Source organism: Plectropomus leopardus, chromosome 12 (genome assembly GCF_008729295.1).
Source record: "Plectropomus leopardus isolate mb chromosome 12, YSFRI_Pleo_2.0, whole genome shotgun sequence".
Classification (NCBI taxonomy): domain Eukaryota; kingdom Metazoa; phylum Chordata; class Actinopteri; order Perciformes; family Serranidae; genus Plectropomus; species Plectropomus leopardus.
Genome location: NC_056474.1, coordinates 501,863 through 517,082, shown reverse-complemented (window position 1 = coordinate 517,082; position 15,220 = coordinate 501,863). Strand labels below are relative to the sequence as shown.

Below are 15,220 nucleotides of genomic sequence, written 5' to 3'. Positions count from 1 at the left end.
GACATCAGCACACCCTCTGCTGGTGGGAGTCAGGTGTTACAGACCTTCCTGTTTGTCCCAATAACATTTTATAAATACATACACACTTATACATATATATATATATATCTATATATATATATATATATATATATATATATATATATATATATGTATATATATATATATATATAAGTGTGTGTGTGAGTGTGTATGTGTGTGTGTGTGAGCCTGACTTTGGAGCACATCCCCGCCTCCTTCGTGAGCAGACAGAGGGGTCCAGAGGAACCCCCAGGACCTGGTTGGCTCCTCTGGACTCAATTATTGCTTTTTTTTTTTTTTTTTTTTTTTTTTTTTAAAGCGTGATTAAAGGGTTAATGCTCATAGTCATAGTAGATATAGATGGATGGATGGATAGAGAGATGATAGAGGGATAGATAAATGATTGCTGGATGGATGATAGATGATAGAGGGATAGATTGATTGATTGATTTAGTTGTTAAAGAGTGTCTTTTAAACAAAGTCAGCTGTTGCTTAAAGAAACTAAGGGATTTTTAAATAAAGTGTTTCATAAATCATGTAAAGTGTTGTTTCAGTAAAGTTAAGATCTTTTAACCCATGAAAGTGTCTTTTAACTCATGTTAAGTGTTTTGTTTGTAAAGTGTCTTTTAATTGGTGTATTTTGTCTTTTAACAGATCTTCACTGTCTTTTAAGTGATGTTAAGTGTCTGTTAATTGATCTTCAGTGTCTTAACTGATGTTAAGTGTCTTTTAACTGAACTCCACAGTCTTAAATGATGTTAAGTGTCTTTTAGCTGAACTTCAGTGTCTTAAATGATGTTAAGTTTCTTTTAACTGATCTCCACTGTCTTAAGTGATGTTAAGTGTCTTTTAGCTGAACTCTATTGTCTTAACTGATGTTAAGTGTCTTTTAAGTGATGTTTGGTGTCTTTTAACTGATCCTTACTGTCTTTAAGTGATGTTTAATGTCTTTTAACTGATCTCCAGTGTCTTAAATGATGTTAAGTGTCTTTTAACTGATATTCAGTGTCTTAGCTGATGTTAAGTGTCTTTCAACTAAAATTCACTGTCTTAACTGGTGTTAAGGGTCTTTTAACTGATGTTAAGTGTCTTTTAACTGATCTTCAGGGTCTTTTAAGTGATGTTCAGTGTCTTTTAACTGATGTTAAGTGTCTTGTAACTGGTGTTAAGTGTCTTTTAACTGATGTTAAGTGTCTTTTAACCATAGACGCAGGAAGGGGGAGGCTGGGGGTGTTGCAGCACCCCCCCCCATACATATGACTCCACCACCCTGAACGTACGTCCACCTTCAGTGTCATATCGTCCCATGGATCTATAATAAACGTACCGTCCTCTGAAGGTGGGCACGTGTTTTTATGATCTCTCCGCGCTCGCTGTGCAGGCTCACTTGTTTGGTCTTGGTCGGTCGGTCACAATAATGTGTTGCTGGCGGCCTGACTTCACTGTCTTATGGCGCTTTTCCACTACATGGTACTGGCTCTACTCTACTGTACTCTACTCTACTTACCTTTTTTGGTTTTCCATTTGGAAAAAGTACCTAGTACTACCTTTTTAGTACCTGCTCTCCTGGGGTTCCAAAAAAGGCCGAATGGGTACAAAGAGGTACTAAACTTCCCAATTTCTCAGTTTTGAGATCAATAAAGTATATCTATCTATCTATCTATCTATCTATCTATCTATCTATAAATGGTGATGCGAAACACTTCAGACCACCGATTGGTCGGACAGAATTGTCACCGTTTGTGTCATCAATACGCGGCACGCACAAAATACTCTGAACAGCACAAACATCAAAGTTATCGTAGCGGCCGCAGGTTCGTATCATTTTTTCTTCTTTCCCAAAATGGTAACCAGAAAGATCACGCCGTGGTCACTCGAGGAGGTGCAAACGTTCCTCAGCTTACTGTCCGCCGAGCGTATCCGGCGAGTGTGAGTGTGTGTGTGCAGTTCAGATCACGGGGAGCTCAGAGCAGCTCGGTTCCCCTGAAAGTCTCTCTTGAGCTCTAAAAAATTGTTGACTTCTGGGTTAGAGATTATTACCATATAGTGGAAAAGTGTCTTTAGTGCTTAAATGTTGGCTTTTGTTGTGTGAAGCGAAATAGAAGCCATGATGCAGCTTTCTGAGGCAACTGCATGATTCAATCAATTATTTCTATTTTATGATCAGTTATAGCCTATCATAGTGAGTTACATCATTTTTTTGTTCCTGTCACAGATTCGGTTGTGTGATGTTTTGCTTCGGATGAGAGCAAGCTTGTCTTTGTAGTGTTGAGTTGCGTTTTGGACTTTTGTGTTCATTAATTTGACTCAGTTAGTGTTTTCGGACTCTTGCCGTCTGGTCAGTGGCTTGTTAGTATGAATAGGCTTTTGTAGTCCTATGTCTAGTTTTCGTATTTGACTTTAATTCGGCCTGAACTCTGCATCTGTCCTTCACATTTTGTTAGTGTGTGTGAGAGAGAGACAGAGTGAGAGACGTTCAGGTCACTCGTTAATATTTTCGGACGGATGGCTGCTGTGAGTTCTCTTCATTCTGTCACAGAAAGTGTAAATTGTCAGTAGCGCTGACTGTTAGAAGCATATGATGATTCTCTTATTCCGTTTAATGTCTAATAACTCTGCATCTGTTAGATGATGCTGTGCGCGCTAGTTCAAGTGCTTTATTGTTACCCACCTGCGTGTCAATCGTGCGTGTCACAAAAACTCGTCCTCTGCATTTTGTCCGTGAACTGTCCGCACTTTGGTGTTCATATCAGCTTTTTATTGTAGTGTAAAATGTTCTAAAACTCGATTAAAATGTTGACCTTTAAATTTAATGGAATATCAGAGCACAAGCATTAATATGATGCCGTTATATGACCTCTCCACACCCCCAAGTCTGACTGACTTCCTGCATCCCTGCTTTTAACTGGTGTTAAGTGTCTTTTCACTGGTGTTAAGTGTCTTTTAACTGGTGTTAAGTGTCTTTTCACTGGTGTTAAGTGTCTTTTCACTGGTGTTAAGTGTCTTTTAACTGGTGTTAAGTGTCTTTTAAGTGATTAATGTTTTTTTCTTAGGTGCCACGTCTTAATTTCTGTAAAGTCTCTTGAATTCATGTTAATCGTGTTTTAACTCAAGTGTCTCAGAAATTCAGACAAAAAAGGTTAAGAAAATGAATGTAGATGTAAACTAGCTAATAACTAATATCTGTGTGTGAATCATCTTTTTCATTTTGATATTAATGTTTTTTATGCATGGTCCTTGCTAAATAAAGACATGGAAATTAAATTATATCAAATTTATAATGGAATAAATGACATAAGTGGCGTTAACAACTGTGACTATTCATCCTTTTTTTTCTTTAAAAAAGTTAAAATTATTATCTTAACATCTCTAATATTTGGGAAAAACATGTTGTCAGACAGCACAAAATCAAAGTTATGATTTTTTTCACCATATATCTGATGGATAACATTAAACAAACCTTTTAAAAACATTGAATGATCAGATTCTTTTTTATTTTGGCAAAAAAAACCCTAAATTTTAACGATATCTCATCTCAAACGTCACTTCCTGTACCATAAAAAGCCAGATTAACCCTTCGATAGGTTTGTTTTTGAGAACTTTATTTTTCGTATAAACTGAACAGAGCGCTGCTGTCTGCGGTCGGACTTCCTGTTTACGGACACAGCCGCACCTGCTGGATGATGTCATCAGGACACACCTGAGCTGAGCTCCAGCAGACAGCTGGCAGGACCTTAAAGGGTTAATGCTGACTGATCATCACAGTCACCTCCACATTTATTCAGAAACACGTCGCTGCTGATTGGTTAATTCCTATGACACGCCCACCGCGCTTCAGTCTGCAGCACAACGTGCCCCAGCTGTATTTCTGACGTCACTTCCTGTTTTTCTCTGGACATTGCGGTCAAAAAGCAGCAGGTGTGAATGTGTCCCACCTGCGCGAGGACACATTCACCGCTGAGACATTTCATCTCCGCAGAGGACGCTTTGAGACAAATCAGCTGACTGAGAGTCCCCGCCCCCTGCACACACACACACACACACACGCGCGCGCGCGCGCGCCCCTCCCCCTCCCGCCAGCAGCTCTCGCGCCGTTAATCCTCCTCTCTCTCTGCAGTCATCATGGCGGAAATCAAAACGGGAATCTTCGCGAAAAACGTGCAGAAAAGGTTGAACCGCGCGCAGGAAAAGGTAAGAGCTGCTGAGGAAGATAATGTGATGATGAAGGAGGGATGAAGGAGTGATGAAGGAGTGATGAAGGAGGTCGGAGGACGGAGGACAGGGACAGATGGAGGAGGACAGATCAGTCTGCAGGCCGGACGAGCTGCTCCTCAAACATCAAACACACCGCCGATATGACCGTGTGTGTGTGTGTGTGTGTGTGTGTGTGTGTGTGTGTGAGTGTGTGTGTGTGAGGGAGAGATTAATTCATCCGCACGGAGGGTGACGTCACGCTAAAACCTGCAGATAAAAGCAGTGAAAAAGTGAAAATGACCGAGAGCTCTGATTGGCTGGATTTAGACTGCTTTGGATGACGTCACGTGCGCGGTGAAATATGTCAGGCGTGTTTTTCATGTCGGAGATAAGTAACGCGCGCGCGCGTGTGTGTGTGTGTGTGTGTGTGTGTGGGGGGGTGCCCTGTTCGCGGCGTGATGACGTCATTTCTGACGCCAGATCAGCTACCTGCATGTTGAAGCGCGCTGAGATTTCCCAGCAGGAAGTGAGTCTCTTGTCGGAATATTTTCACAACAACAGTCTGATGGTTGATTAGAAATCCTAAAACCTGACCCCTGACCCCTGACCCCTGACCCCGGTTCCTCCTTTACTTAATTACTTTAGGATTTAAAGAACAAAATCCAGTTTTTGTTCTTCTTTCCCATCCTTCCACTCCTCCTCTTTTCTCCCCCCCCCTCCTCTCCTCTGACGTCTCTCCTCTCCCTCTCCTCTAACCTCCTCTCCTTCTCCCCTGAGATCACCTCCCCTCCTCTCCTCTCCCTCCTCTCCTCCCTCACCCCTCCTCTCCTCTGACCCCTCCTCCCTCTAAACCCCTCCCCTCCCCTCCCCTCCTCTCCCCACTCCCCTCCTCGCCCTCTAAAAGACACATCCTCCAATCACGACCCACCTCCCTCCCCTCTCCTCCTCCCTCTCCTCCTCTCCTCTCCTCTCCTCTCCTCTCCTCCTCTCCTCTCCTCTCCTCTCCTCTCCTCTCCTCTCCTCTCTCTCCTCTCCTCTCCTCCCTCTCCTCCTCCTCTCCTCTCCTCCCTCTCTCCTCTCCTCTCCTCTCCTCTCCTCTCCTCTCCTCTCCTCTCCTCTCCGCTCCTCCCCTCCTCTCCTCTCCTCCTCTCCCTCCCTCCTCTCCTCTCCTCTCCTCTCCTCCTCTCCTCCCCTCCTCTCCCTCCTCCTCTCCCCCTCAAGTAAAACAATACATTTTATTTTAAAATGTTTTGGTTTAAAAGTGAAATTTAACATATATAAAAACAAGGTAAAGTACTGATGTCCCCCCAAACATCAAAGTACTCTAACAGAGTACATGATTACCTTCTTAAACCTATCGTACCATCCTTTCCAGCGTACATTCAGACACCACAGCTGAATGAATAGACAACGTGGGGCCAAATACCGTACTCGGGTCACTTCAGACTACTGTAGAACATAAAGAAGGCCTGGCAGCTCTAAATACGTCCTTAATCAAAGACTGGAGACAGAATGTCCTCCTACACATTTCATCCTGTCTTTGACAGAGTGGACTCAAAATGACAACATTTCTGTCTTCCAGGATTTCTTATTTAGACAAGCTGAAGGTTGTGCTGTGGGGGGGATGTCACAGCCCCTCTTATGCTGAAGAAACGTGTGTGTCGTTTCATTCAAAGAGGCTATGACGAGAGCTGATCGAAAGGCTAAAAGTGAAGCAAAGGTCTAGAACGACAGACTCTGCTACAAAAAGGGACATCCACACAGGCATCAGAGAGTGTTTTTCTCTACAAAATTTAGCCCAGAGGCTAATCAGATCAAAAATATTATCCGAAAGTACTGAAATATTTTACAATGCGATACCTCATTGTGAAACATCTTCTCAGAGCCTCTCAGTTTTAGCTATAAACGCTCACCTACTCTGAGTGACTTCATCAGTTGCAAAACCACATTTGTCATTTACAGGTTGGAGTGTCATCAGTGAGATGTGTTTTATATTGAGACATTTCAAGGAAAAACACAACAGTAACCCATCCATCCTAAAAGCTGTAGGTATTGATCATATCCCGGAAACAATACGTAGAGAAAATAAGATCAAACAACTCAACCAACGAGAAAGCTTTTGAATCTTTAATTTGAAAGCTACTCACTATCCTGGCCTTAATGAGGATCTTACTTTGACCCATTTTTTTGTGTGCTGAAACATCATTGCAATGAGAACTGTCCGTGGTCCTGAAACATCATTGCAGTGAGAACTGTCTGTAGTGCTGAAACATCATTGCAGTGAGAACTGTCCGTGGTCCTGAAACATCATTGCAGTGAGAACTGTCCGTGGTCCTGAAACATCATTACAGTGAGAACTGTCTGTAGTGCTGAAACATCATTGCAGTGAGAAACTGCAGTGAAACATCATTGCGAACTGTCTGGTGCTGAAACATCATTGCAGTGAGAACTGTCTGCAGTGCTGTCATTGCAGTGAGAAGTGTCCTGAAACATCATTGCAGTGAGAACTGTCTGCAGTGCTGAAACATCATTGCAGTGAGAACTGTCTGCAGTGCTGAAAGCATCATTGCAGTGAGAACTGTCTGCATGTGAAGCATCAAAGTGAGAACTGTCCATGGTGCAAAAAATTACTTTCTGATATTACATTGAGAACTATCCATGGTGCTGAGAAATTACCTGGGTCTGATATTAATGTGAGAAACTGTCCACAGTTTTGAAACATAATTACAGCAAGAACTGTCCCTGGTACTGAAACGTTAACTAGTTTTGATATTACTTAGAACTGGCTATCGTGCTGAAAAATTGCTCAGGTCTGACATTACAATGTGAAATGCTCCTGATGTTGAAACATCATTGCAGTGAGAACTGTCTGCAGTGCTGAAACATCATTGCAGTGAGAACTGTCTGTAGTGCTGAAACATCATTGCAGTGAGAACTGTCCGGGTGCTGAAACATCATTGCAGTGAGAACTGTCTGCAGTGCTGAAACATCATTGCAGTGAGAACTGTCCGTAGTGCTGAAACATCATTGCAGTGAGAACTGTCCGTAGTGCTGAAACATCATTGCAGTGAGAACTTTCCATGGTGAAACATTGTTAAATTCAGAACTGTCCATGGTGCTGCAGCATACTACTGTGAGATTTGTCTGTGGTGCTGAAACTTACTGAGTTCTTATGGTATAGTGAGTACTGTCCACTGAGCTGAAACATCGTCCCAGTTAGAACTGTCCTTGGTGCTGAAACATTACTACAGTTAGAAATGTCTATGATGCTGAAACATAATGTGTTACTGATATTACATTGAGATCTGTCCATGGTGTTAAATTAATATTTAACATACTCAAGGAGTGAGGGTATAGAAGAATCTAGGTATTTGAATCGATGAGAAGGTAACATTTAAAATCATGTATCTAATTTGGTTAGTAACCTCTGTCAAAAGATTGACTTTTTCTGTAGGAATAAATCTAGCTTTTCTTTCTCTTTAGAAAAACCTTGATTCAGGCACCTTTTTTTATCAGTGGGAGATTACGGTGTAATTTTGTATAGGCAAACGTTGGCTGTGACTTTCAAACCTCTTTATGCACTTATTGGGATGCTACTGTCTTATATTTCCTCCATGTATAGTCTAGTCCTCCACATTACACCTGGTCTAATGACTGGCTTACACCCCAGGTGCCTAGAGTTTATTCTGAGCTCGGAAGATCTGCTTTCTGCTTCTTTGCACCATCCGCTTGGAACTCACTAAAAAGCACTTTAAAAATCTGTGAACCTGGTTTCTTATGGTCATTTTAGGCCTTTAATTGTTAAGCTCTTTAATTCTGATTGCAGAATTAGAGACATTTTCTTGTTCTTTTATGTTAGTTAGATTTTACCATAATACATTAACATTATCACAGGAAAAACTGTCTGTGGTGCTGAAACTGTATTAGAGTGAGATATGGTGTCAATCTGTATATGCAGACTGTGGATCTGATATGCTCATGAGAACTGTCCATGGTGCTGAAACATTACCGTGTTTTCATAACTTAATGAAAGCTGTTGTATTGAAACATTGTTACGGTAAGAACCTTCTGTTGTGTCAAATCATAATTACACTTAGAACTGTCCGTGGTGCTAAAATATCATCACAGCAAGAACTGTCCATGGTGCCGAAACATTACTTGGCTCTGATATTTTGGCGAGAATTGTCCACGATTTAAATAAATAGACATAGATCTATGACATAGTCGATAGAATGTGGATAGAACTCATTCCAGCCACGTTCTGACAGACAACACGAACAGCCAATGATCATAAGAATAGAGACGCGGAGAACCAAACGCAGTGAAGGACTTTGACTGTAGAACAGCTGAGTTTTTGACAGCCACAGCATTTGATCAAACAGCTGATGGTCTGACAGCAGCACAGTGAGACAGACAAACAGAGCGCAGCTTCTCCTCACAGCACCAAAGTGTCTGAAACAGACACGTCAGCAGAGGTGAAAGTGACTTCTTTAGACTCTACAGACGACTTTGTGTTAGTTTCAGCTCTAATCAGACTTTGGATGAATTATTTAGAAACAGCAGGACGCATCGCTCCGTGTCTCATCCGGCCGCTCGCGCTGAGCTCTCATTATTATTACCAGGGGCAGATGTAATGTTTTGGGGGCCCGGGGCCACAAGCACATGAGCTTATTTTCAGCCTTTCTCTAACTGTGAATGTCGGCAGGCTGTTTGCAGCTATAGGAGAAGTAGGCCGACTCAAAAGTTTTTAATTCCTGAGTAAAATGATTAACAGCACAGAAGTTTGACAGAAGCTGAAGTCAGAGTCCTGCAGTCAGGAGAGGTTGGCCTATTATCAGCACAATGTGCTTCAATTTACCTGAAGTTTGTTTCAGATGGAGCTTTTCATTTTTATATAATGCTGGAAAGTTTAATTTATAATAATAAATCATATGTTTATTACACTCCAACACACCATGGTCACATGACACTGTGTCAGTGAACTATGAGGGCAAAAAACAAACCACAAAAAAGCAAAATAATTGTTCATCAATTGTAATCAAACTAAAATGTTCAGTTAATGGTGATAATGATTTTAGGTATGAGGCTTGGAAATTTTAGTAACTGGACCTCTTTGAATTTTAGTAGAATAGGTCCTCCAGTTGGTGATGCCTGTTCTACAGTATATTTGTCATGAAGAAAAGTGAGAAATAGTGACTTGATGTATATCACGATATATATCAATATCGACTAATATGAAAAAATATCGCCCAGTCCTACAGCAAATGATGAAGCTCCAGATTTACAGTAATTTGGTGATTAGCATCTCTTCCAACGTCAGCCCTTCAGAATATTAGATATTATACTTGATATAATACTTTAAAATTTGGAAAGTTCTTGAAACTGAACACATGTAGCTGTTAACAACAGATTGCAATTAGTTGATCTGAGCTGTAATCTGTCTGCAGATTAAAAAAAAACAAACATCTGTAAACATCACGTGATGTGAGTTTTTATTCTGGTGTGAGGATATTTCAGTCAAAGTTGAAACAAAGATCTGATGGTTTTGGTGGGATTAGACTCCTTGAATGTCGTCACAGAGTCCTGACCTCTCCTGAGCAGACAGTGACGTCCGTGGAACAGAAACTCTCCGCGCTGCGTTCAGGGACATGTTGATCTGAGGTGTTGCAAGACTCCATCCAGAAATAGGAGCCAGACTCTGCAGTGATGAAATATTAAACACACGGCAGCTCTGTCTCTCTGCGTGTTTGGACACTGTGACGCTGCAGTTCTGCTCTTCATGTCGACCACTAACATTTTCAACGTCTCAGTCTTTATCTTTATTTACATCCTGAAACACGTTGGGATCACAGCAGTGAAGCTGCTGTCAGGTCCTTTAATACACAACTTATTCATGTTTCTTCTCCCACACTGAGTCACATGTGTGGTGCTTATGTGTTTAAAAGAAGCTAAAGTCCAAAGTTTCTGAATAACTGTAAAATCTCTTCTGTAAAATAAGAAAAGTTTTTTATACGTCTGTAATTGATTGTTTTTCAGGTGCTGCAGAAACTTGGAAAAGCAGATGAGACCAAAGATGAGCAGTTTGAACAAGTTGTCATCAACTTCAGGAGACAGGAGGTGAGAGACATTTATTTTAATGACAACAAGATTCACTGAGGACGAAAACTTTGTGCAGCACAAAGAGGGACGCTTTGGACAGGACGGCGCTGCTGTTCACAGCTGTTGGTTTGAGATTTGGGGCCGTGAATCGCTGGTTTTCATTTGCTATTGTATCGATTCTTTGGATAACGAAATGATGTCTGCCGATATCACAAAGTCTGCCACGACACAATTTCAGTTTGTTTTAATTCAAATTTTAGACGATATCTTCTGATCATTTAGCATGAATTGTTAAAAAAGAAGCTGCCGCTCCCAGAGTGGGACACCTGGCAGGGACGTCGTGTCTCCGGAAGACGAGTTTATGTACGACGCTGATGATTTATTCCTTAGTTAATCACGTTCTCCTCATATCGTTCTCTCGACTGCTCGCCATCATCGATTTGACGCCGTGCAACGAAGACACAGAATTTCAAAATAAAGGCAAATGATAATCTTGATTGATGTGTTCACATTGTATGAAGGATTCTAGATCGTTGCTCCGTGAATCGACAGATGGATCGATCTGATCGATCTGATCGATCTGCAGACTTTTGGAGCCGTTAGATGACAGAGCTACTTCCTGTTTGAAATATGAACCACTTTGTCACTGCAGTGAAGATCCCTGATCTCATCTGTGTGTGTGTTACTGTGTTACTGTGTGTGTGTGTGTGTGTGTGTGTGTGTGTGTGTGTGTGTGTGTTTGTTCAGTATTGGTTCTGATGTTTGTAAGAACTGTCCATGGTGCTAAAACACTATTATGTTGTTACATAACATTGTGTGTGTGTGTGTGTGTGTGTGTGTGTGTGTGTGTGTATGTGTGTGTGTGTGTGTGTGTGTTATTTGTTGCTGTGTGTGTGTTACTAACGGCTGTGGTGTGTGTCTTGTCAGTCTGAAGGCTCGCGGCTGCAGAGGGAGATGAAGGCGTACATGGCGGCAATCAAAGGTGAGACACATTTGATTGGTCTGTGTCACACAGTGAATCAGAGCACAGATATAAACCAGGTGTGTGTTTGTGTCCCTGCAGGGATGCAGCAGGCCTCCATCAACCTGACGCAGTCTCTGCACGAAGTCTACGAGCCCGACTGGCACGGGAAGGATGACATCGTGGTCATCGGGAAGGTCAGAGTCTCAGAACCACAGAAAACAGCTTCATCCATTACTGAGTGTAACTCGGTTACCATGGTAACAGCAGGTCAGCCTCACAGAGTCAGTCACCATGGTAACAGCAGGTCAGCCTCACTGGGTCAGTCACCATGGTAACAGACTCAGGTGTGTTTCGGGTGTATTTCTGGTGTATTTTGGCTGAATTTTGGGTGTATGGGTGTGTTTTGTTTGTATTTCTGATGTATTTCGGGTCTATTTTGGGTGTATGTCAGGTGTAGGGGTGCATTTTGGGTGTATAGGTGTATTTCCAAACTACGGCCACTGTGTGACCCTGAGGGCCCCGGGGTCAGATTCTTGGCACAGAGTGATGAGTGTCTATGTGTCTCGGCAGGACTGTGATGCCATGTGGGAGGACTTCCACAACAAGCTGGTGGACTCGACGCTGCTGAACCTGGACTCGTACCTGCAGCAGTTTCCAGACCTCAAAGTAACAAACTGTTTGTCTTCACAGCGTCGATGCAGAAACACGGCCAACAGCCGAAACTAAAACCTCTGTCGCCTTTCAGACTCGCGTGGCAAAAAGGAGTCGGAAACTCATCGATTACGACAGCGCTCGTCATCATGTGGAAACTCTGCAGATGTCGGGGATGAAGAACGACCGCAAGATAATGAAGGTGAGTCCCCTCACCTGTGACGGAACGCGCAGGTCTGGTGCACACCTGCTCAGGTGGGTTTGATTCAACAGACGTGTTTTATTCTGAAGGCAGAGGAAGAGTTGAAAAAGGCTCAGAGAGTCTTCGATGAGCTGAACGTCGGTCTGCAGGAGGAACTGCCCACTCTGTGGGACAGGTGAGTCACGCACACACACGCACGCACACACACACACCTGTCTGACTCACAGCTCACACACTATGCATGGTTACCGTTAAACAAGAGTGTGTTACAGTTACACACACTGTTACAGTTACAGTTACGCACAGTGTTACCATGGTAATCTGAGAGCCTCTCAGACTGTAACTGCTTTCGTTTCTGCTCTGCAGCCGAGTCGGCTTCTACATCAGCACCTTTAAGAGCGTGACACACCTGGAGGCCAAATTCCACCGTGAGATTTCTCTGGTGAGGGGGGTGGGGGCAGGGACACACTCTGAGCGTTCAGGTGGGGGCCCTTTGTGACATCAGGTCACCTGAGCAGGTGAACTGAGCTGGATTTCCCTCTGACCCTGCAGGTTTGCCGGCAGCTGTATGAAGTTATGACCCAACTGGCTGAGCAGCACTCTGACAAGATGTTCACCATCCAGGGCGCCCCGAGGTGAGTGTTTGACCCCTGACCCTGACCCTGACCCTGACCCCCAGGGAGTCCCGAGGTGAGTGTTTGACCCCTGACCCTGACCCTGACCCCCAGGGAGTCCCGAGGTGAGTGTTTGACCCCTGACCCTGACCCTGACCCTGACCCCCAGGGAGTCCCGAGGTGAGTGTTTGACCCCTGACCCTGACCCCCAGGGAGTCCCGAGGTGAATTTTTGACCCCTGACCCTGACCCTGACCCCCAGGGAGTCCCGAGGTGAGTGTTTGACCCCTGACCCCCAGGGAGTCCCGAGGTGAATTTTTGACCCCTGACCCTGACCCTGATCCCCAGGGAGTCCCGAGGTGAATGTTTGACCCCTGACCCTGACCCTGACCCTGACCCTGACCCCGACCCCCAGGGAGTCCCGAGGTGAGTGTTTGACCCCTGACCCTGACCCCCAGGGAGTCCCGAGGCGAATGTTTGACCCCTGACCCCCAGGGCGCCCCAAGGTGAGTGTTTGACCCTGACCCTGACCCTGACCCCCAGGGAGTCCCGAGGTGAATGTTTGACCCCTGACCCTGACCCTGACCCCCAGGGCGCCCCGAGGTGAATGTTTGACCCCTGACCCTGACCCTGACCCCCAGGGCGCCCCGAGGTGAGTGTTTGACCCCTGACCCTGACCCTGACCCCCAGGGAGTCCCGAGGTGAGTGTTTGACCCCTGACCCTGAACCCCGTCTGAGGATCTGGTTCAGACAGCATAAGAGGTCAGGGGTCAGCTGATACCGGGTCACCTTTGGAGCTCCACTTGAGACTGACCAGCCAATCAGAAGCCACCACATGACCATGTGCTTTCTGCCTCTTCCCTCAGTGATTCAGGACCACTGAGACTCGCCAGGACCCCGTCACCACCTGATGACGAGAGTCCACCTGAAAGCCCAGACTACAGCTCCAATCACATGCTCCGCCCAGTCTCACCTGGACCGCCACGGCCCAAATCCCCATCACAGGTAGATCCAGACGATCCCAGATTCATGTCACAGGTAGATTTAATCCTGACTGATAATAATTGCTTAATTAATTAATTTATTAGAAACAGTGATTGATAAGTCGAAACTGATTGATGAGTAGAAACAGTGATTGATGATTACAAACAGTGATTGATAATAATCAATAACCAGCAAAAAATGTTTTGTGTATTTTCTCGTGTGTTTGTAACTTTCTGTTTTTCTTTCTGCTCACTTTTGTCTGTTAACTGGTGAGTGAACCTGAAAAATTCGTCTGCTTCTGTTCGTGTCGAGTGAATGTTTAACACACACACACACACATGCACACACACACGCACGCACGCACACACATGCATACACACGCACATGCACACACGCACGCGCACACACGCACACACACATGCACGCACACACACACACACACACACACATGCTCACACGCGCACGCACACACACACACACACACACACACACACACACACACAGACTCTGTCAGTAAACACAGAATCATTTTCCAGATTGTTTTTGTTTTTTTGATAATTATTAAAAACAACATTTGGCTTTTTTATTTTGTTTTGTTCTTTATAATTTCGTTAGCTTTGGTTTCTGGTTTCATAAATGTAGTTGTGGGAAGGAAAAAGAAAAAAACATTTTGTTTTTTTGTGTGTTTTTCTTCAATAGTTTGGGGCAATTTTTAGGGAAAATTTTGGCAGTGTTTTTCCCTTTTTAATTTTTGGCAATATTTGAAGAACATATTTTCACATTTTTAAAGAAAACATTTGGAAGGCATGTTTTCATTAAAAGATTTTGGTGATTTAAAAAAAGAAAATATTTTGGTTATTTCTTTTCTATAAAGTTTTAGTTTTTTTTTTTTTTCTTTAAACATTTTGGCAGATTTGGCTTTTTTTTCTTTAAAAATGTTGTGATTTTTTATTTTTAGGGAAAAGACTTCGATTATAATCTTGTTCTGTACTTTTCTCAGTGGCACATTGTTACTTTGGCATGCTGCGAGCCGGTCACACAGGTTTTATATTCCTGCCTGCAAAGTTGAAGGATCCTTTAGTTTCATTGTGTTTCACCAGGAGATCACAAAAAGAGTAGGGCCTAGTTCCACGCCATAGCCACACACCCCGATTTTGGCAATTTTAATATTTTTTTAAAAATTTTGTGTGATTTTTAAAAAAACATTGCTTTAATAGCCACCAAAAATTACTTCATTTAACAGCCATAAACTTTATTGCAGCGTGCTTCAGACGATACATTCATACAGAAAAATCTGAAGTCTGAACGTTGAAAATCTGCTCTCTGACCGACGTCAGCCGTCTTTCAGCCGTCTTTCAGCTGTCGTTCAACCGTCGTTCAGCTGTAGTTCAGCTGTAGTTCAGCCGTCTTTCAGCTGTCGTTCAGCTGTCGTTCAGCCGTCGTTCAGCTGTCGTTCAGCTGTCGTTCAGCCGTCTTTCAGCTGTCGTTCAGC

At 43.4% G+C, this 15,220-nt stretch overlaps 1 protein-coding gene across 1 annotated transcript; it reads left to right on the top strand.

Moving 5' to 3' along the window:
• The first annotated feature begins 3,920 nt into the window (after nt 1–3,920).
• Nucleotides 3,921–13,828, top strand: amph (amphiphysin). The gene is made up of 10 exons (XM_042498275.1): nt 3,921–4,212; nt 10,252–10,332; nt 11,242–11,296; nt 11,378–11,472; nt 11,849–11,944; nt 12,024–12,131; nt 12,221–12,306; nt 12,498–12,573; nt 12,684–12,766; nt 13,611–13,828. Exons 1-10 carry the CDS (start codon nt 4,144–4,146, stop codon nt 13,822–13,824), a joined length of 963 nt encoding a protein of 320 aa, XP_042354209.1. The 5' UTR covers nt 3,921–4,143; the 3' UTR covers nt 13,825–13,828.
• Nucleotides 13,829–15,220: the final 1,392 nt, after the last annotated feature.